The sequence below is a fragment of the Vidua macroura genome, chromosome 6 (assembly GCF_024509145.1).
Source record: "Vidua macroura isolate BioBank_ID:100142 chromosome 6, ASM2450914v1, whole genome shotgun sequence".
In the NCBI taxonomy this organism is placed as follows: Eukaryota; Metazoa; Chordata; class Aves; order Passeriformes; family Viduidae; genus Vidua; species Vidua macroura.
In genome coordinates, this window is record NC_071576.1 from 12,161,131 (window position 1) to 12,184,520 (window position 23,390).

Genomic DNA, 23,390 nt, shown 5'->3' on the forward strand with positions numbered 1-23,390 from the left:
GGCTTGTGGCCCAATCCTGCACTCTTTAATTGCAAGCTGGGGACAGAGTGAGTGAGAAGTCTTGCCAACATGTAACATATGACCAGGACTGCTCTGAGATAAACCAGCTACTGCAGAAAGCCAGAGACTTGCAGTATTTAGAAGTGGCCAAAGTTTCAAACAAGCTTTATTATTATAATTCTTAACTCCAAAGTTTCTAGGAGAAAAAAAAATTACTAGAGGGTTTGGCTATAGTGTAAGAATTAAGGAATCATCTCTTGAAAGAAGCCCAAGTTTCAGTAATGAAACTCCTGCATTTAAGACATTGACAGCAACAAAACAATTAAATGTGTAAGGGAACAAAAACATCACTGGTAGCTTCTAAGGACATTATATATTCTTTGTTGACAACCCATGTGTATGATCTCTTTCTTCTCCAAACTAAGAGCTGTTCTATGCTAGGACCACCACCACCCTTTTCCAGCTCTAACCATCATCAAGACCAACAGAGCTAGAAGAGGGAGAAAAAACCATTTAAAATGCATGAAAAATAAAATGTAACAAAATTTAACTGCGTTCTCTCACCATTCCTGCTGATTTCACACAAAGTATATTAACTGACATTGTAAATATTTGTTCTGACTATCCTTGGGAGCCACGACTCCACAAGCAGTTAACTAGCACTCACTGCAGTTATCTGCAGTCACTACAAACATCCCTCAGTTGTGCGTGCAAGTGCTGTACAGCTTAGTCTATATTCAAGAACAAAACCAAATCAAAACCTTGGAATGAACATTATATTTACCAAACAGTGGCCAGCTCAATCTGTATTTGAATGACATATGTGCATGTGTCTGAGTAGAATAGAGGAAAAGGGAAGAAAATTAATACAGATGTATTTTTATGGGGTCTTTCCTCTCACAAAATAAAAATATCGTCCATCACTCTCTTTTTTATTTTTTTTTTTAATTTTTTTAAACTTGAGTTAATCATAGAGAGTTTTAAGGTAATTTTTTATTTGCACAGGTTGTGGCTTGGAGGGTGGGGTATGTAGCAAAAAGAATATAGGAAAAAGAATACAAGGAACAATGGGTAATTGCATTTCAAAATTTCAGTGAGAAGTTTTACCCATGGAAAAGTTCTCTGTGCTATACCATGAATGCCACCTGAACCTCTGCAACATTTCAAGCTTAATAATGATCACTTCTTTTGATTTACTCAAACCTTATTTCTATATGACTGTATCATTACTATAAACATAAAATTAGAGAAATATTTTATTTTACCTCAAATAATCCTTGCTTTTTAATAAGGGAATTTCCTTCTAGTGTCCAAAAATAAAGGTGTGATTTTCCACAAGTAACTATTATATTTGTATCAGTAGGGTGAAAATCTGCAGCAAATACAGCCTCATTAGAGCACTTGGAAGGAAAAAGAAAAACATTGTATCAAAATCTAAAATACAATGGAAAGAAAACAATATTACACGGTTCTCTAGTTAGGTAAACTGGTATTTCTGCTATAAGAATAATTCTGAGCTATTCATTTACTAACATTGACTGGAACACTTTGTAGTCAAAAATGTTATGTCTTTATAAGTTAGTATCAAAATGTATCCTTAAAAATCATGTCACATAATGAGAACTTTTAAGCAAAAGATTAGTTTAGACGTTTTTCCTGCACATGCTCCCATCATTACTGCCTAGAATTTTCTAATCAATTCTAGAATGACAACAACAGCAAAATTTTAAAAAATCCAAAACTATTGGGATAATCTTAACAGAGAGGAAATATTCCCTTTCTTCATGTTCCTTGCCTTTTATACAGTGAAAGTGTTAAAAAGGCACAAAAAGTTTAATACAGAAAGACATTTTATTACAAGAAACCAGATCTACATACAAGCAAGTAGTACAAAATATCTTATTGCAACACCTTGACATCTGCCAGCTTTTCTTCTTTCTGCCAGTCCCACACTGAAAGCACATGGTCATTGGAGTCATCCACAGAGCACAGGCTACTTCCTCCGTTCTGGGGCAAAACATGGGAAATATTAATGCATCACCCAAACAAGAGAAACATATAAATACACATTCAAAATAATGAAATACTTATGTGTAAGTGCGATATTTACACATATTTACACTTTTACTGTTATACTTGTAGTTAGATCTCCATAAAATATAATAATTTATATGGTCATGCTAAAAAGGGACCTAGAAGAGGAACTCTTGCAAACTGCAAACAAGTGTCAGGAATGTGGTAGGTGTCTCTTTACAAATATAAAGTAGTGGAAATTCCAAAGTCAAACTACACATCATTATCTATTTTATTAAGAAAGCTTTTCCTGATAACTATACTGAATTTCTTTCTTTGCAATTTAAACCAATTATTTCTTCTCAGATGTCTGTTAATACAGGAAACAATTTTATTCTTCATATTGGTATAATGGACCAAAATCAGAAAACATAGTAAGGAATTAGAAAACAACTTATTCTTGACAGGTGTCTTTTTTATAGTTACGACATTTATCACTCTTTCTAATCTTAATTACCCTAATTCCTTCATTCTTTCTTCATTCTTCAGGCCCACAACACACGTCAGACACAACTACAAAAACTCTGCCGAAGCAACCCATGAGGTGGGGCAGAGGCAAGACTAAGAAACCTGAAGGGAGGGCCATCTAAAGTGGGAAAAGTGCTGCTACTGAGTGGGAAGTGATGCTCAGAGCAGGCCAAGCTGTGACTGAAATCACACAGCAAACATATTAAATGCTGGCTTTCTTCTGGCAAATGCCAATAGTGTGCCTCTGTTATTATGCATCTATTTCCTTCCAGAGGGGTATTTACAGAGCATTTGCTTATTAATCCTTTTTATTTATTCTTCAAAGTTGACGTCAAGCTGTGTTAGCTTTCACCTTTGTACTCTTAACAAGTTCTCCCAGTACAGCCCTCTCTTTTCTACTTTCTATAAACATAGTTATCAATGGATTTCAATGAATTCACTGCAGTAAATTTTGCCTAGGGAATATACCAGGTCCTCTTCTATCTAAAAATGCTGTCAGGACAACCAGACAGCACCACATACACTTCTTACGGATTCTGTTGTACGCAGGGGGCTTTACAACTTCCACATGTCAGGTCACAGACTCAAGTTTTTATATGGCACTCAAATGCTGCCTATATCAGCATGTAAATATTTCATTTATCTCTCTGACAGATTAGAGTTCAAATGATGGTGCCAAGAGGCAAACAACAGGATTTTTCTTTTTTACAATCCTTTATCCATATGCCTTTGCTGCTTTTTAGCAAAAGATTTTGATTCTCCTATGGGAGCCTCTGTTTTTAAAAAGTCTTTCATCAATCATTTTGGACACAGTGAGAGGGTTAAAAGGTGCAGAGAGAGTAAATCTCTTATGCAGGGAGAAACAGAATAGCATGATTCAAGAAAACTAGGGATGCTGAAATTTCAAGTACACAAGTATTTTTGCAACTTACAAAGAAATTAATTGCAGTTTATTTTAAGTACATGATAAATCTCAGAATGCTGAGATATTGTTAACTTTAATAGCAACCTAAACTGTTGGAAACAACTGGGCTGCAAGCTTTTCTCCTCTAAAGAGAAACCTGAGAGAAAAGACAGCTTGGAAGTTTGTTTTGGTCACCTAAATTTGAAAGATTTCAAAGGTCTTTCCAGCAAACTGTCTTAATATGACTATCCATTTACTTTACTTACAGATTTAGAAAAAGCAATGCAAGTGACAGCCCGGTCAAAAAACCCCATTCCAATGACATGAAGTGTGTTCAGAGTTACAGAATCCCAGACACGCACATGTGGTGGCAATTGCTATAAAACAGACATAGAAAACATCAGCTCAAACAATGATGGAGAAAACCCATCAAGATTTGAAAAAATTAGAATGCATCTGAAAAAAAAAAAAAAATCCCAATTGAAGGTATAAAAATTATCAGAGCTCCTCTAGAGTCACCCATGTAATCACAGATACATTGCAAATGGTTTGCTGATTACTGTGCCTAGGACCAGTATCTGGGACTGACTATCCAGAGTGTACAGCACGTCAGATCTCACTGATCTCAGTTTGTGCACTGAAGTTCATGGCCATTGAAATACTCAGCATGAACTGAAAATGGTTGATGACTTTGTGACATGGGATTTACTGGTAAGCCCAGGTAGAGTTTAAACTGTACCAACTGAGATAACTCTGGTTAACGTAAAAGGTAAAAGTGTGAAAAGAAACTCAGGAATTTTTAAAAATGTAATTCATTTCAACATTATAAAAATGGCTGGGGAAAAGAACTTTCTGTTCAAACTCTTCTTTACAATTGTAATCAGAACGAGATTGCTTTTTGTAAATAAAATTCCAGATGTACATCCTGGCCCCAGATCAGCTCTCTGTGAAAGCTCCGGGGCCCCCCCTCCCTCCATCCCTCCCCTCCCTGCCTTTGGCTCCGGGAGCCCCGCGATGCCTCCCACAGCCACCAGGGGGCAGCCCCGGGCAGCTGGTGGAGTCCCTCGTTCACAAGCAGTGAAATTGTCCTTTAATATAAATAAATATATATTTTAAATCCCCAAGGCCACAGCAGTACCTCAGTTATATAAGTGGCTTTCATATACCTATATACCACATTCCACTCAAGTACAGACCTCAAACTTTTAGGTTTTATTTCATAAATACAATGGCAAGTAAAGAAAAGCTCCAACACATAATAAAAATTAATAGTTTACGTTACTCAGCTAAGTTATCTTTATATAAAACTTATATTGCATAACTGGTATTTCTTTTTTTTTCACTGTCCAGGTTTTGACTGGGAGAGAGTTAATTTTCTTTTGAGTAGCTGGTGCTGTGTTTTGGACAAGAATAATGTAGATAACACAGATGTTTTGGCTGTTGCTGAGCCACGCTTACCCTACGTCAAGGACTCTTCAGTTTCCCATGCTCTGACAGCGAGAAGCAGCATGTGAAGCCAGGAGGCAGCATGGTCCAGACAGCTGATCTGAACTGGCCAAAGGGATATTCCATACCACAGAACATAATGCCCAGTACATAAACTGGGGAGTTGGCCAGGAGAAGCCAATTGCTGCTGGGGGATGAGCTGGCCTTCAGTCAGTGAGTGATGATCCATTGCACTGTACATCACTTTTCTTTCTTGGGTCTTATTTGCCTCTTTTTGTTGTTTTTATTGTTGCTATTATTATTTAATTAAAATTTAATCATAATAACAATAACAACAACTGTTCTTATTTCAAATCACAGGGTTTGTCCTTTTTCCAATCCTCCTCCACATCCCACTGAGGGGTGGGGGGATGGATGAGTGGCTGTGTGGTACTTAATTGCTGACTGGAGTTAAATCATGACACACAAAGCAGTCAGCATATTGATAATCCAGATTTTATCCCAAAATTCTTTGGCATCTGCCTAACAGTTTGCAATAGTTTGGTTGTGACAACAGCTGCATACTCTGCTGAGTAACTTTTTCCTCACGGCTTTTACTGCTTCTGCTTGTTCCCATTCTTTTTCCCTTTTGTTAGCTCTTTGGAGCAATGTTCATCTTACTCTGTTCAGATAAAGTCTCACCTTACAGATAAGCTTACAATAATACAGGTGGCAATAGAGAGAAAAATATTCTTGCCCAGATGATGGCAAGAGTAAAAGTTTAATTTTTTTTCAGCAAACAACCCAAACCCGTTCTTTGTAGTTTGGTTTTGGTGGCAGTGATCAAAAATGAAGTTGTATACTGTACAATTTAATGTCCTCCTTAACTCCACATCCATCCACCCTCTCAGGTGTCCTTTGCAGCCTTACCCCTCCATGCCTCTCAGAGACCAGCTCCAAATTTACCTTCAGCCTAAGTCATGGAACCAGAAACCATTGACCAGTCTTGATAATGGAATTGGGAAACTGATAATTGATAGTATGCAATAGGAACTCTCAAATTAAGTTTTGCTTCTGTTCAGTCCAAAAATATAAGACCAATTACAGTAGGAAAAGAATACAGCATGTATCTTAATAACATATTCTTATGAAATATAAACAATTATACATCAGTAAAGAAGCCACTTACTTTCCCATCCTTGGATGTCCCTGCAACTTGACCTGTTGCTATAGTGATCCTATCAGGATGAACAGCCAGGCTATAAAAGAAGAGGCCAAACTTTAATCTATTGACTATCTATTTCAACAAGGTATTACTTGAGCTTGTAATAAACAGCCTTGTTTTAGTCATATAAAGCACACAGCATACGTGTAAACTTTTTAAGAATATAAAACCAAAACTGACAAAACAATTGTCATGCTCTTGTATTTTAAAAACTTCTGAATTCTTTTTTCACTGCATCTGCTTTGCATGCCATTCTAGAAGCCAAGTACCCTACAAAATTAACTGTGGCAATAATTCATTTAGCTTTACAAACCAGAAAGGCATCCTCTTTCCAGTAAACCTGATAGCTTTGAAATATCTAGAGACAGAAAATTTGAAAGAAGGAAATGAGATGGAACAGGTCCAAGCTAAAAATCTCCTTGTAAAACAACCAGATTATACTAATAATTCAATTTATGAAACATGCTCACAATTCAAGCAGATTTGGTTATCAGGCCTATTTTTGGCTTTGAGGGACAATGGGTGTTTCATAATGCCTAATCTAAAGAAGGGATGTTAAACTAATTTCATACATTAGGGCCCATCAGATAATCCAGGTGCTCTTTTTCAGCTACACTGTGCAAATAGACTGGTATTATCAAGATAAACCATATGTGTATTTAGATTTCAGTTTAATGATTCTGATATTTGCTGGTATCCAGTATCTTCTGATCTTCAACATATTTTTTGTTTTTTTCAACACTTTGAAGCCCAATCTGGCATGTGTGCATCGCAGCAAACAAACAAGGTCTAGTTTACAGGCTATCTACCATGGGGTCAGCATGCCTGAGGACTACCAGGAAGGCCATAGGTGAAATTACAACTATTTTGCTGGTTAGGTTGAACATAAAGGAACTGTACAGGGCACCCAAGCCCTGGTGAAGGGCAATAATTCAACCCTACTAAAAAAGGCAAGGAGGAGATTCTAAAGAGGAAGATAATGTTTAATCATCCTAAAAGAAGAGTAAGGAAAATGAGTGGCTCTATCTCAAATACTGTTTTATGAAGAAAAAAAGAACTGTTATTAGATGACTTACCACTTCACATCATCATTGTGACCAGTGTAATGTCTCTGAAGCTGCTCTTCGACATTGAACAGCACAACTACAGACGCGATGAAGTACACGGTCTCGCCCGTCGGCAGGAGATAGAGATTGCTGCGGCAGTCCCGGCCCCTATAGCCATAGCTAGAGTGTTGGTCAAGCTGCAATAACATCATCTACCGATGAAGAATGTTAAAAACAAGAAAAAAAAAAGGTATTCTCTGTCCTTGTAGTCTGTAGTCTCTGTCCTAGAGTCTCTGTCTCTTGGTTTGAGCACAGCTTTATTACTTGACAACCTTCAGAACTCCTTCCCTTACTACAGTAGAGAGCTGAAGCACTTTGCAGACTTTAAAACCTACATATCCTACAGAAAATGCATAGCAAAGAATAGGGGAATTTGCAGATGTACTATTCCTTTAGCATCCTCTAGAATTTGCTAAATACCAGATAAAGGCAATGCTAGTTTTGTCCCAGGTGTATTTACTATTTATACTGCTTGACTAATTAAAATAGAAAATTAGACTTGATAGAAACACTAATAAGTCATTCAGCACATCTCCTGCATTACACAAGAATTGATTGCATTACCCTGTGTACAGGTTGATTCATTTCATTAATGTGGACATGACCAGCCAGATGGATAAAAACCATAAAAGGGTTGTATCATCCATTCCAATTTATTTTTGTAGTATTTAAAAGGCAGTGGCCCAGATTCTGATGGTAGTCATATCAATATGAATATAAAATTAATTCAATGAAATTACTGGAATAATAATCTCATTTAGACTGAATGTTAAATCAGCCAAATTTTGTAGTTTTTATTCTTCTGAAGAGTCATTAGGGACTACAACTATTTTGGCTTTCTTTTTTTTCTGGGAACAGAAAGAAACAGCATTAGCAGAATCTTGGCAAAACAGAAGTGCATTCTAATGCAGTCAGTATGGAGGAACTGGCTGTGAAAAATACACGGGCAGATAATGAATCCCCAATTACATGATCTAAACAAGATACTTGTGCACTATTCTGGATGGTCAATGATAAGCCACTCAAACTAAAATAGTCATGTTAACATTGTTGAAGTAATAAGGTCAATAGTTATCCTATACAAATACCTATTTTAGAAGAAATAGCTTGCTGATTTTTTCTTATAAATGCAATAGAACCAGTGCTGCATACCCAATTATTAAAGTGTGAATTCAGAAACAGAGCTTTTAGTCTCATAAACTGAAACACCTCAGCCCAAGTTTTTTGAGATATTAAAGTGCGATGACATTGAAACAATCAGTATCTTCAATTACAAAGAATTTACTATCAATTTGAATCTGTCTGTGATGGTTTGTGTTACTACTCTAGATTGCTGGACAATGATTTATTTGTTTAAATTTATTTTTCTCTCTAAGGCCAAACAGCATTATGAATTGAAGCCAACATAATATTTCCCTAGTTCAACAACATATAATCAAATTTATAGTGAAACAGCAGTTGAAGTTAGTGTAAGGAATTGAACTTCTAAAAAAAGTGAAGAACATTACACAAATATGCATAAGTAACAAATCTCAGTGCACAAAAATAGCCATTAAATAGGAAAGATTACATTCTTTAGGGAAAATCTCCTTTCTTTACTATTCTTCCAGTGGGGAACAATGCTGCATTCAACCCTTCACATGACTGCTGTTGTCAAACACTCAATTTCTATCAGCCTTTTTTCTCAAATGCAAACTCCTGGGGTTGATGCCTCCTCCTCCTCACTGTTTCCCACACTCAGATTTGGTGGCTTCGACTTGGATTTGGTGAGCTGGCACTTCAGGGAGTGTTACCTTGACCTTTTCTTTTCATTTGGCCTGCAGTTTTTGTTTCAAACCTTCTGCTTGCCAAGTGAGTAGCTCTCAAATGGATCTGGGAAGGCCACTGCTCTCACCCTGATGTCCCTAGTGCTGATTTCTCACTTGGATTTTCCACCTCTGCTCCAGCCCCCCTCAAACTTTATCACTCAATGTTTTTGTTTCTTTGTGTCTTAATATATATGATAATATATCAAAGGTGTGAACCTTTTTCAGCTTACCCAGACAGCTGCTAATGTAACTGTAATAACCCTTTATGGTTCTGGTATGCCCAGAAATTGGTACACATTAGATTTTCTTCCTGCTGTTTCTCATCATACTGTGCTTTCCTTTCCATTTGTCCACACCACCTCCAATATCTTGTTTCCCTATCCCCATTCTTACATTATAGAGCATTTCTGGCTGTACTCCCACAGCTGGACTCATTTATCTGTCACAAAGATATTTTTTCCTATTCCAGTTCCATTACCCTCCAATCAAACAGTGCAGCTTCTCCAACTCAACTGGAATGAATGCCTGCAATATTGCTTGGTTTTCTGCTGTATAAGTCTTTCTTCTTAAATGATCTCATGCTCCTGCTCACAGTTTCTCTTCCCCTTGTTACAGCCTGTAAAGTGGGCATTACCTTCTCCCTCTTTTTTTAAAATTATTTTTAATTGTCTTTCTACACCTTCCATATACCTAGTCATTGCTATAAATGTTAAGTATGGATATAATGATTTGATTTAATTGCAAATAAATTAGAAACAGAAGAAGCTAGCACAGTATTTTTGGAAAAAAAAACTACCTCCTCCTCAATACCATTTAGAATAAACATCTAGGGTTAGTTAGATTGTTTTATTAATTCACACCTCTTCTATTCCTAGACAATGTTAGATACGATTCTGCTGGGTATACACACATCTGGAAGGACAGATGAATACTCAAACTAAAAATAATAATCCATCTGGCAAATATTCAGTCATTTAAATAAGCTTAAGTGAGAAACTAATGAGACTGAAATCATGACCTACTCTAATTATAATTTCTTATAATAGTCTGAAATATTGATGTCAGGTTCCACCTACATGCTGTTAATGACATTCAGCTTTGTTTCATGGTTGGGTGTTCTGTTGTTTCAGCAAGCTTTCTAACACTTCCTCCTTATCATCCTTAGGCCCCCCAAGTGAGGAGCCCCGTACAACTGCAAAAGTCATAATTCAATTCGGTTGCGATAAATGGTGAGAACCTGTGCAATTAGATGGTAAAATGTTGCAAGCAGTGTTTATCACTGTAATCTCACCTGTTTTATTAATTTTATGGGTTTTTTGTCTTTTTAACTCATCTTCACTTATTTATGCATGCACCATCTATGCAGTTCCAACAGAATGGGATAGAACATAAAGCCTCAGCTGCAATAGGAATAATAAGAATGGTTACTAAATCTGTCATTAATCTCTTGTGAATACAAAGGGACTTTTGGAAACTCTCTGAACATTCTGAAACCACATGCAGTTCTATTTATACAACTTTGAAAAAGACTATATGCAGTCGGTCTTCTTTTATGAAGTCAAAGTAATTTACTACTTTCACTGCAACCAGAAGAGATTTTTTTTTAAAGAGAAAACCTTATGAAGAGGTCATCTCTCTAAAGTAATGGATATTACAAATAAACTCAGATCTTCTTGTGTTTATATTTTATCTTAATAATCTACTATATATAATAAGATTATATAAAAGTGAAATGTCTTTTTTTTAATAAAGAATATATTCTATCATTATACTTAAAAGTGAAATAGGAAAACTGTTGTATGTAATGAAACACTGATTTCTTTCAAGTTAGATTTCTGCAATTATGTCCACTCATAGAAGACAGTGGAAAAATCTGCTTGTTCAGTATTTATGGTGTTTAAGCTCCCTTAAGATACAAATCCAAATATTATTTTATATATTATATTTTATAAGTTTTATGCCTAAGCATGTATCAGTTGCACAGCACTACTCCGTTCAGGGCTTATTCCAGCTGAATGTACCATCTTCTTAAGGACAATGGTGTACATTTTATAAAACAGTTAAAAATAATAAATTACTGCTAAGAACTAGAAAAAAACCTGAGCTTGTCTTATGCATATTATAATTGATAATCCCAGCTCACTACATTCTTATGATATGCCTAGTTTAATCTTTGGCTAATTAGCATGCTTCAGACTTAACCTTCAGGCAACATTTAAGCAAAATCTTTCTTAAACTGCCACCCTGTTCTTTACAAGGTGAAGAACAGCAGCCTCAAGAAATTAACACCTATTTTCAATGGAATGTCACTTCACCAATTAAATGAACCCTATGACCTTAATCCTGCTGTACTTTAGCTCAAGAAGTTATTTAACCCAAATCATTATGGAATGATTGATTTCCAGTAGTCCTCCAGCACAGAAAGGATACACCCATTCCAGTTTAAGCCTCTTGGCTGGTAGTTCTACTTTTGCTTCCAAATTGTAAGATTCCACTTGCTCTTTGGGCATGTACATGGTAACAGGACGTCCACGAAGAAACATTTTTACGTATCCTTCCTCTACAAAAGGTCAGAAATGTTTAATGTTACACAAAAAAGCCATCAGGGAGAACTCCAGTGCTCCTCCATCCCTTCCCACATAACAGTTTGGTGTATTACAATTATAAAACAACATGCAATCTCAAACTTCGAAATTTAGCAGGTTTTTTTTTTCCTAAATCATAATCACTAAGCAGAATTTTTTAAAAAAATATGAAGTCCCTTCTTCCTCTAAATATTCTGAGTAGCAGAATTAGAACTAAACAATCTCATGAAGAATTACAAAACAGAAAGGTCTGAAATTGATTTTTTTTAAAAAAGTTACAATAATATGGCTTTTAAATATTAAAAATGGAGGGGAATACACCAAAGATTACAATTAACGCAGAAATGCCACTTAAAATTATTTTTATTTTTTAATAAATGTTTACAGTTGAGCATCAGCATCTAAATTATTTTCCAACACTCAGTCTCATTCTTTGCATCCCAGTGTAAAGATATGCTTTACACTTGATACAGTGTTAGAGATACATTCGAAATAAGGAACACAAACAATTAGTAAGAGGAATCATGCTGACGTACATGCAGAAAATATATGTGCTTTAAGAATTACTAAACATTGAAAAAAGAATGACAACATTGACAGCACATTAAAAGAAAGGAAAATGACATACAGGAGAGAAGCTACAAAAACTCAATTGGCTGACAGAAGTAAACATTTCTAGAAGAAAATACTAAAAGTAATGTGTTGAACTGGTAAGAAATATTTTTGGGGCAGAGAAGCAGAGATTAATAACAGATCTGGAAGTACTGACTTGGGGACTTCATGGGGCTTATAAAACTAGGAGATCTGGGAAATGCCATGAAGGTCTGACTAGGACTTTTGGGAAGTGGCAAGGCCAAAGTGGGTGTCCTGTGAACTTCTGATGAAGTTTGTCCAGATTCAGAACGTGCTGGCTCTTGCTGCTCCATCGGCAGATCAAGGGGTGCAGCCTTGTTCGCATGCGAATCAAGCAGTTTTGGAGTCAGTGACATCTGTAGAGTTACTAGACAGAATAATCGTGGGCACAGAGGAAATGGAAGGGCAAAAGTAACAAAAATCATGTAAATGAAAAAAAAAATTATACAATTTAGGACTGTTAAACTATGCTATGAATTTTTAAGTATCATTACAAATATAACACTATTTTTCAAATTTGAAGGCTAAGACTTTATTTTAATTGGAAATATGCATATGCTACAAATCCTGACTAAATTAATAAGAATTATTGATTGAACAAATAAACATCATAGCAATGCTGTATTACTTAACTAGATGTGTATTTTGCCTTTAGACTAAGTCATATGGGAAAGAGATCTACCTGACCTCTCACAGTAAAGTTACAGCTAGGTCTTTCTAGCTTCAATTTACGGAATGCATACATAAAATGAAAGCAACAGAAAACTTAATGCTAAAAAGAAGAGATAATAATGATGAAATAATGGTGACAGAAGGTTGGAAGTTTAAGATGTCTGTTAAAATGATAGAATATTGGAATTGTTTTAAAAATCTACTCCAATATATCTGTATTGGAAAATAAAATAGAGGGTAGAGCATTAAATAGCAAAGCATTACAGCACTATTCATATGCGCATGCAGCATCTATTTAATGAGCTTCAAACACGTGCCAACACTGCTGATGCTGGTGCACTGGAAGTCAACAGATTTTCAGCAATGATAACTACTGGCTGTACTTGTCAAAGGCTGTGAATGGACCAAAGTTTAATTCACCAAGCTGCTTTTCTCACCTGAAGCTTATGGAACTCATAAAACTTGCATTTAGCCATCTACAGTGGGAGCATTTGACCTAGTCACACCAGACTAGGAAAGTATACACTAACCAGTTAACTATATCAAGTGTATGACAACAAGTATATAAATAATGCCTTCAGAATGTGTGTATGTCTCTCTCCTAACTGTAAAGAGGAACTTAGGCTGATTAAGTCAGGCAAAGAGGTCATACTGTGTAATTATTTCTAACTTCTGGTAATATTCCACCTCTACTAGTTTTTGTTCCTAACCCAAAAACATTATCTACACAATCAATCTCCTCTTTTTCATACTTTTCTTAAGTAAGTTTATAAGACAGTAGAGTTCTAAATGTAAAGATATAGATGTATAGACAGACAATCATCAAACTACAAAGACAGACCAACAGTGAAACTTTTAGACAAATGTATCTTTTACATCTGTGGTTTTGTAAATTTGATATTGTTGTTGCATAAATGAACAGTTAATGGACTGAAATAAGAAGGACATCAGTGCCAGTGGGATCTGCAAAGGAGACCACCACTGATTGCAGGTATAAATTTGTACAAAGAATACACAGAGGTAGAGACTCTCTAATAGACTTTGCCTTGAGAACAAACATTTTTTGCTTTGTGAAATTCACATTTATTGCAAAGCTGAAAGACACTGATTAGTGGAAAAACTGTTAGGATATAGCTATTTCTAAAAAGCAGATAAATCTGTGATTAGATCACAGATATAAACATGCATCAAAAATGTGCATATTTACACTACAACTTAACTAAAGCTTTAGACACCAACATGGTATGTTTACCAAATGTAACTTTGCTTTATGACACTAAGCAAAAAGCAATGAGAAATTAATTGTAGGCCTAGGTCTGTTTATTTAAGATTCAGAAAAATCTACAATCTACTCAATAAGAAAAAGCAAGAAAAAACAAAGGCTTCTATGATCATGTTAGGCTAACAGCAAAACAGCCAACAAAGGGGCAAATTCTATACAAATTTCAGCAGAAGTGCAGAATGCCATTTCAAACACAGTGAACATCCATGTGTTGCCATATAGCTCTCTCAACATTTTTTTTTCTAATTCAAATTCTTAGGAATAAGTCCACAGGAATATAAATTATAACCCGTTATTATGATTAAAGTGCACGTGAGGGTTATAATTCAGTAGATCATATAATAAATGGTATAACATTTTTGTTTCACTCAAAAAAACTAGAAAAGTTTTAAAATTATAAAATGTGCACAAGTTAGAAAACAGCTGAATATATATTGAGCTTTTATCCCACCAGAGCCATTTTGCTTCGAGAGCTATGAGGTTTTGGAAGTGAAGCCTACCTTTGCAGTGTGTCACACGGCGCTTCCCTTGTGATTACAGAGACAGAGACAGAAGGGCTAGATAAAGATGTGTTTGAATACAATAACTCTCTAAATACCTGCTCTAGAAGCTGTCCAGTCTTAGTCTGCTGCAGGCTAACCTGGGGCTTGACAAAACACTGAGCCATACACTGGATAATCACCTTCTAAACCTCTTTCCTCAGTTAGGGGTCTCAGTTTGGTTCTATCATTAAAATCTGGCTTAAATTCCATTATGTAACCATATACTTAAGTAAAATACCAAGTATAACGTTCTTAGAAAAAACATGCATTTCAGTAAGAATTTTGTCTAGGTGAGGACATCAAGTTAGTGTCACACCTGTTTAATTACTGACTTCTATCTATGGGAAAAGTGGCAGAAGAAAAAATATTACAAACACCTTTTCTTACATGGTATAAGGGAAGCAAGGAAATACACAAGGAAAGCATATTCTGTGCAAATCAGAAGTTTTCTTTTTCTAAACCACCAGTTTTCATGGAAGGGACATGAACCATGATTATATTGTCACAAGAGACTTAAGTGTTTATTTAATTTCATGTATTATTGACTTCAAAATCGGTTACATTAAACCTTGAAATATGGCTTAAAAGCTTTGTTGGATGCTGATCAATCCATGCAGTAAACAAAAGATCTCCAACTTTTTCAGCTTAATGTATGATTACTGTCACAGAACTACGCATAAAAATAATACAATACATCTGATAAATCAACAGAGTTTTTTCCCTTCCCTATTTTGTCAAAATAAATCTTTCTTTTAATTGTTGTTGACTTTTCAGAACAAAAATAACTGTTATATACACTACTCAGCTTCATATTTTTATTGAGACTCTTCAAAAATTTTAACTGTGTAATGACAAGGACAAACACTGCTTTCACTTACACCTACTATTTCACTTTCAAAATCTTTCAGCAGAGATAATACCTAAGTTGGAAAAAATTGAAGTGCTTTTCAAATTAAAGATAGATTTCCAAAACTGTAGTAACAAACCAGGTTTTTATTTGTAATTTGACAAATTATGTTACAAGGCTTTGGGACAGATGTGGCAATCTTTAGAGGGCACCATTTTATGATTAACATGATAGCATCAAATCTGGAACTAGGCACTGCTTTAATTACCAAAACCTTAATACTGCTTTGAAGGAGAAGACATATGTGGAGTAAGAAGACATGGTCTTTTTTGTCCTTGTCTTCTTACAAAGAATCTCAACTGTGAAATAAATCTATTGGATTAATAAAATCTAGAGTGAACTGATCAACTTTTAAATAATATATCAGCAGCAGCCTGTAAGTATCATGTTTAGATTCCCAATTCTAGGCACCAATTTCTAGGCATCCACAGAAGAAAGGGGGCTAATGAGGGAATCCAATCACAATTACTATCTGCTTAAAAATTTTAAAAGTTCCTACCTGCACTGAACATTGGTTCCTTGGGTTTGCTGTGAAAATAATGAAGAAATTACTATTTTAAAAGCATGCACATACATTCTGCACATGTATATGTATCAATATGATGTAAAACTAAAAGTAAAATAAATTTTTGTTGAGTGTATGTATGAATAAAAATACTTTTTCGTTAAATTATTTACAAAGTAAATCCCCAGGCAAACACAGTTAAAACCAGTAAACATCCTTGATGGCATTTTACATTCAATTCTCATTACATTCTCAAAATTATAGATCTTCCTCTACTAACTACCAAATTCTCTTCTTCTGTGAAGTTAGTCCAATTACAGGAGAACACAGAAACTGGCCACAAGCAGCTGTATCATTTTTTGTTTCCAGCCTGGATTTAAGGAGCAAATCAAAGTTTGAATCCTGCTTTTTCCAAAGATTTCACATAAAACATGGAACTGCCCGGTTGTTCCTGGGTGAATGACAGTACTTGGTAAAACACAGAAAGCACATAACCATGATTAAAATGTCTTCTATTTGTCACTGCACAGCCACCTGCAAGACAACTGGAAATGGGTTTTTCTTTTTGTCTTGAGAAAAAAATTTGGGAGAACTTGAGGGGAAAATACATACAGCATGTTGAGAAGCTCTCTGGATAGTACTACCCTGGCCAGAAGGAAGGAATCTTTGTTAAGAAATTTGTTTCTAGTCATTTGTTGTTTTTGTCCTTTGCCCCTGTAAATCAAGTTTGAGGGTGTTGTTTCTGATGAAGAATGGAAGGGACACATATTTATATTATGCAGTTATTTCTCTTCCCAATTCTCTCTTTTTTAATGCAATATAACTTTTGAAGTATAAGATAACTGCTGTAAGTTTCTTAGGGTGATCCCAAAATGGGTGAAACCACCATCATTCTAATGGAGAAATGCTAAAACATGAAGTATTCCTAGAGCTTGAGGCCATCTCAACACCCTCTCCTAGACTGCTGTGGGCAGATAAGGAGAAATCAAAAAAAAAGAAACAAGACTGTGTTGGATTTTTGCACACAAGTTTTTTTTTCTAAGCATTAAAGATTCTCTCACTACAATGAAAGATGTAGCAAATAATTCTATTGTATTTTCCCCTTTGCTTTGGTTTGACATTTATATTGAGAATAATACTTTACTTAATGATAAACCCAAACCAAATTAATTCTGATTCTACTCCTGATTTAGCAACTTTCATAATATCTGCCTTTGTGTTAATCATGCATCAAAATACATGCTTCAAGCTGGCATACACAGCCAATGTCATTTATATAAATAGCATAATGTGCTGCCATTGTTAACATCAAGATGAACATTTTCTCTTACAAATGAAGATATTTTTAGAAAACAAAAAAACTTTATGGGATGAAGCACTAGTCAGAAATGTTGCCATATTAGAGACAAGATAGTCCCTAGCTCTGAACAGACCATGCCGACCTATTCAAGCTAATCAAGCAAATGTGAAAGGCTGATTCATGTCAGTAATAAAGCAAATCATCTGTACTTACTAATTATACAAACCCTAACCACACACAGCTCAGAGCTCTGGCTACCCTTTTTCCTGAACTTGAGTCACATCCTATTTAACTAACCCTCAGGAAGGCTTACTCTTGGCTGATAGCTACAGGACTAGGGACACTTGACAGTAGCATGGGAGATTATGGTCATCTCCTTATGCTTAAAGCTCCTTGAAAGAGCTTTCTATAGCACTCTGTCTTTGCGTAACAGCCTACAACCCTCCACGCTTTCAAAAACAGAGTCATGGAATATCTCAGGCTGGGAGGGATGCAAAGGGGTCAAGGATACAAACAGACTGTGAGTAGATGGTTAGGTTAACACACTCTTCCTCACTCTTTCACACATACAGTCAGCTTTCGGGGAACAGTCCTAGTCCCAGTGTACAGAATCATCATTTTCCTTCCCATAACTCTTGCTCTGTATTTTGCATGGTTGCTCTGTTTCGAGAGGAAGCATGAGGCAAATCTTTAGCCAGCCTCTTCCACAGGATAAGGACACTCATTCTTCAAGGACGTGAAAGCTGGGGTGCTGAACAGGCTGCATGGGACAGAAACGAGGGGAAAAGTCTCTAACCATACAATGACTGTTTTCACAGTGGTACCAACATCATGAGCACCAGCTGAGGCAATCTAACACATGCTCTTGATTAGTTCCTTGGAATGCTTGCACTTTACTTAACCATTGCATGCCTTGTGTGCTGGACCTTCTCCCCAAATCCTAAGTGAGTAATTTCACACCTTTGTGGCCTAACAATTGCAAAATGACCAATTGCAAAATAACCATTGCATTTCTGTTGAAATAGTATGTAAAAATTAGAAAGGTATCTCAAGTACAGATAACCATTATTTTGTTGCAATGTTTTTATTTCTCAGCTATTTTGGAATCAATTTTTAAGTGTAAAGTACATCTATATTGCTCACAGAAGTAATATTTAATGACTTTCCTTAATTTAAGTGAATAACCTAATAGTCTCAGTTCATGTGTTTAGTAGCTTTAGCATATAACTAATTTCAGATAATTGTCACCTTAAACAGGTGGCAGAATCAGAGATATATCCATAAAATGGACTTTGCTATGCACTGTGTTGTTTTAGATTTTGACCTATAGATCTTCCACTGTATAACACATTGAATTCATCTTTTGGGCACTTGATCTAATGCAATTTTTTATATAAGATAAATTACACAGAGCAAGAGCACTGTAGGATCATGTTTGTTAAAACTTTTTTAAAAACTAGAGTAAATTACTACAGCAAATTAGAAAAGCAATGAGATTCACCACTGGTAAGTGAAATAATTGCTGTTCATATTCCAGAAACAGGTCTACCCATTTAAGTATAGAAACTTGGCTTTTTAACAAAAACTATCCAGAAGATGTTTGTTTTGTTTATAGAAATAGTTATTTTAATCAATGAGGTCACCACATAATGGCTGTTGATAAAATTTGATATGTGTGATAGAGTAGGAAGTTATACATAGATGCAAAATAAAAAGCAAAGCCTTAGAAAAAAAATCCAACCATTTCAAGAGATCAATACAGAAAACAGCAGCTTCGTGCTAATGACTTCACCAAGGCAATGTAGCTGCATGAAGTTACACACTGTTGCAACACTTTACAGAATTTGCAGCTTAAATTTGAGTGAGCTGGTTTTTTTAGCTGTCCCTTCACTGGTCATTATGGGTTTTGATTGATTTTGCCTTTCAAACCTTTCAGGCTCACTTGTCCCTAAGATTGTTGATTCTTGGTTAGCTGATTCAGATGTGTGCAGATATACATTCTGTACAAGGCTCTGAGAAAAGATTTTGTTCAAATCTGCACATGGAGAAAGACACTTGTTCCTAAGTAAACTAATAATTGACTGCTTTTCCTCTCAAAAGTAATATTTATTTATGGATATTTTGTATTGCTACAGTAAGTTTTTTTCAGTTATATTTGTCTTTTAGAAATCTTGAAGTACAAAAATCTTAGAAACAAAATGAAACCCACACCTATTAGTTATTTGTTGCTTATAATTATCTTACAAAAATGTTAAGGAAAAAAAAAATTCAGATGCTAAGATAGAGTCAAATTTCCGTAAGTACCAGAAGGCGCAGTCCTTTGGAATTCTGTTGGCTTATCAAAACTTCATTCACATGCATAGATGCAGAATGCATACAAGATGTTAATTTGTGTAAATATTACCTCTTCCTTGGTTACAATTTTATAACATTTTCTCTGAGAGTATTTAATTTTTTTCATTATTCCTTTAATTTGCTAAGCCTTTCACTGAGTCACAGGTCAGGTTGGAAGGGATCCCATTTGTTCACCTGGTCCAACCTCCCTGCTCAAGCAAGGTTTTACCAGAGCACATGGCACAGAATTGTGTCCAGACAGTTCTCAGATATCTCCACAAAGGGAGACTCCATAATCTCTCTGGACAATCTGTTACAGTGCTCGGTCACCCACATGGTAAAAACATTTTTCTTCCTATTCCTGTGCATCAGTTTGTGCCCATTGGCTCTACTTATTGCTTGGCACTACCAAGAAAAACCTGGCTTTGTCGTCTTGACACCCTCTGCTCAGATATTTGTGGACATCTATGAGGTCCCCTCTCAGTTGTCTTCTTGAGGCTGAACAGGCCCAGCTACCTCAGCCTTTCCTTGTAAGAGACATGCTCCAGTTCCTTGACCAACTTTGTAGTGCTCTGCTGGACTCACTCCAGGAGCTCCATGTCCCTCCTGTACTGAGGAGCCCAGAACTGGACACAGCAGTCCAGATGTGACTCACCAGGACCGAGCAGAAGGGCAGAATGGGATGGTTGGACTTGACGATCTAAAAGGTCTCTTCCAATCTTGACAATTCTATGATTTTGTATAGGATCACCTCCCTCAAACCTGCTGGCAGTGCTCTCCCTGTTGCATCCTAGGATTCCACTGGCCTTCCCGGCCACAAGGGCACATTTGGACACGACCCATGGATAGCCTGTTGTTCACCAGAACACCTTCTCCTTTATCCATGCATGCAGGTCTCTTGCCCACTTTTCCTGATTTCTTGCTCATCCGGAATGCATGGTTCTTGAGCCTGCAGGAAGTGATCTTTGAATATCAACCAACACTCTTGGATCCCTCTTCCCTGCAGGTCCTGTTCCCATGGGATTCTTTTAAGATTCTTGAGCAGGCTAAAGTTAGGACTTTTGAAGTCCATGGTTAAAATGTTACTTGCTGCCCTGCTTCATCCCCTCCTGGTTCTGAACTCCAGCTCATGGTTGTGACAACTAAAGCTGCTTCCAACCTTCACATCTCCAACAGGGCCTTCCCTGTTTGTTATCACAAGGTCAAGCAGCACACTATTCCTTGTGGGATCTTCCACTATCTGTGACAGGAAGTTGTCGTCAATGCTTTCCAGGAACCTCCTGGATTGCTTGTGCTTTGCTGTGTTGCTTCTCCAGCAGATGTCTAGATAAAGTCTCTCACAAGAACCAGGGCTTGTGACTTTGAGGCTGCTTCAAGCTGCTGGTAAAAGACCCAATGCACTTCCTCCTGTTCAGGCAGCTTGTAGCAAACAGCCACAAAGTGCCACCCTTACTAGTCTGCCCTTTTATCCCAATCCATAACTTATTCTAGGTTCCATAGTTTGCACACTTGATGTCTTGCTTCATAGCTGAAAACATAGGCCAGAAGCCAAGCTATTAATAATGTAATCACCCATATTCGGGTTGTAAAATAGTACAGAACCAGCTCAGTCACTCCTTACTCAAGCAAATATGCTAAAGCGATAAAAAGGAAGGAACATTTTGTGCCACACCATTGACAATGACTCGTGTAATGGCATTGATGCCCAAAGACAGCAGGTAAATTAAGTTATTAGTTGAGCTTAATTGACAATGTGTTTTTATGGTCACATCATCAGTGAGACAGTGAAACAGTACCATCAACACAATTTCTTGCAAAGGAAACTGCGATAGAACAGGTCAAGTGAAATGGCCGAAACTAAATTCTGACTAGCAAATACAGGAAAGAACTGCTTGACCTATACTGACAATACTGATGAACCTCAATGAAACAGCTATTTGTTCAAGGCTATTCTAAGTCTGAAACCCTTGGACAAGATATCCTCTTTTCCCTGTGCTGTCAGCAATACAGTGAAGCATGATCAAAGATACCCAGAGATAGGCATTACTTCATTCTGCTTCATTGAACAGCACTTGCATGTAAACCTCTCTCTTCATTTATATTTAATCTGGCTGTCAGATCAATGCATTCATAGTTCAGAGACTGGCTGGACATCAATCTACATGTGGGATGTAGTGACTGAATGCTTTTCAGCAATTGTTTTGGTTTTTCTTCCTCTTAAACTACCTTTATCTTGATTAATGAGTTTTCTCACTTTTGCTCTTCCTATTTTCTTCTCCTCATCCCACTAGGGACAGGAAGTGAATGGCTGTTTGATACTTAGATGCCAGCTGGGGTCAATACACAACAACCAGAAACTCAAAGAAGTACTTGTCAGGTATATAAAGACCAAGGGAAACCACTAAGATATTAGAAAAGGCATGTTTAATAATTATGAACTTTCCTGGGAAAATCTAAGTTCTCACATTGTTTATAGTTTGGAAATAAGGCAAATAAATTTAATCTAAATATGAAAACCTGCTTTATTTCAAATGTTTTAAGATATACTTTGATCCATGAATTGGAGCTTTGTAAAAACAAAAGCTTCCAATATTTTACACAAGAACAACTAAGTTCACTAAAGAAACTATTTTCACTACTAGAGCAGGAGGCAGAGAAAGGGGTTAGATACTTAGATGACATTACCTTTCACTGTTCTTTTTACCACTAGATGAACTGCTGGTGGAACCAGTGCGGTTGCGACTCCCTTTGGAATCTCCATAGCTTTCCCTCCGACCTCCTGGGGACACACGCTCAGCTGAACTGGTTCTCTTAATGGTGCTAATAAAACAAGGAGCAAGTTTCACAGCGGCACTTGTAAAAGTATATATTCTACAATAAATATTTATGAGAAATGTATCAAGTAGAACACTAACCCTAAAAAAATAACTACAATTTAAAAAAAAAAATCTTAACTTGATTTGTTAAAGAGCCTATGTAAGAGTTTTGCTGAGTATCTGGTGCAATAGAGACAAACATACTACTTTTTCCTTAATTAATAAAACAGAAGATGGGCTAAACCAAATTCATAGAGTAGTTGCAATCACTTTTCCGGGTCACGTTTCAAATCTCTGACTACCACTCCATACTTCTGAACTTTTGGATTCTCTTACGAAGAAGTGGAAGATTTAAAGAGAAAGCATATTGCCTGACATTTCCAGCCAGACTACAGAGAATGCCAAAAGTATGTCAAAATTTGACCACAAGCAAGCTAACTTTGGGTCTTCATCCAATATCAATTACTCTGTGGTTCAAAGCTAGTTTTAACATACTCCAAACTGCAATTAATGGTGAGCTAGCCTGCATTTTTTTATTGTTGACAAAAATGTAAGCTTCCTAGTTACATGTATGAATAGATTAGATTCCCTACATGTCCTGACAGGAGGTTTCTCAAAGGCTTAAAGCTCACCCTACCCTCTCACTCTTCAACCATCTTTCCTGCCAACATAGCTATCAAGGGAGCTCCTGTGTGGCTTTATGGCATCTCTTAGACATCCAGCTCTGATGGAAAAATGGGAGCCAAAACACAAGCAGTGTTACTTAGTAAATTAAGAGAAGGTCATTCAGAACTTACACCTTATA

The 23,390-nt window shown here is 36.3% G+C and overlaps 1 protein-coding gene across 15 annotated transcripts in view; it reads right to left on the reverse strand.

The window, feature by feature from the left end:
* The window catches only part of EML1 (EMAP like 1), a 121,386-nt gene that overhangs the window by 14,159 nt on the left and 83,837 nt on the right, over window positions 1-23,390 (reverse strand). For 4 of the 15 annotated variants that reach the window (XM_053979862.1, XM_053979860.1, XM_053979859.1 and 1 more), the window contains 10 exons: window positions 22,455-22,589; window positions 16,130-16,158; window positions 14,682-14,708; window positions 12,364-12,594; window positions 11,440-11,569; window positions 7,172-7,321; window positions 6,060-6,129; window positions 3,712-3,822; window positions 1,912-2,007; window positions 1,266-1,400 (listed from right to left, as the gene is read on the reverse strand). In XM_053979862.1, coding sequence (XP_053835837.1) covers window positions 1,266-1,400; window positions 1,912-2,007; window positions 3,712-3,822; window positions 6,060-6,129; window positions 7,172-7,321; window positions 11,440-11,569; window positions 12,364-12,594; window positions 14,682-14,708; window positions 16,130-16,158; window positions 22,455-22,589 — 1,114 coding nt within the window. Of the gene's footprint in view, window positions 1-1,265; window positions 1,401-1,911; window positions 2,008-3,711; window positions 3,823-6,059; window positions 6,130-7,171; window positions 7,322-11,439; window positions 11,570-12,363; window positions 12,595-13,163; window positions 13,219-14,681; window positions 14,709-16,129; window positions 16,159-22,454; window positions 22,590-23,390 lie in introns of those variants that run through there. The other 11 variants (XM_053979867.1, XM_053979866.1, XM_053979869.1 and 8 more) reach the window with 8 other exon arrangements.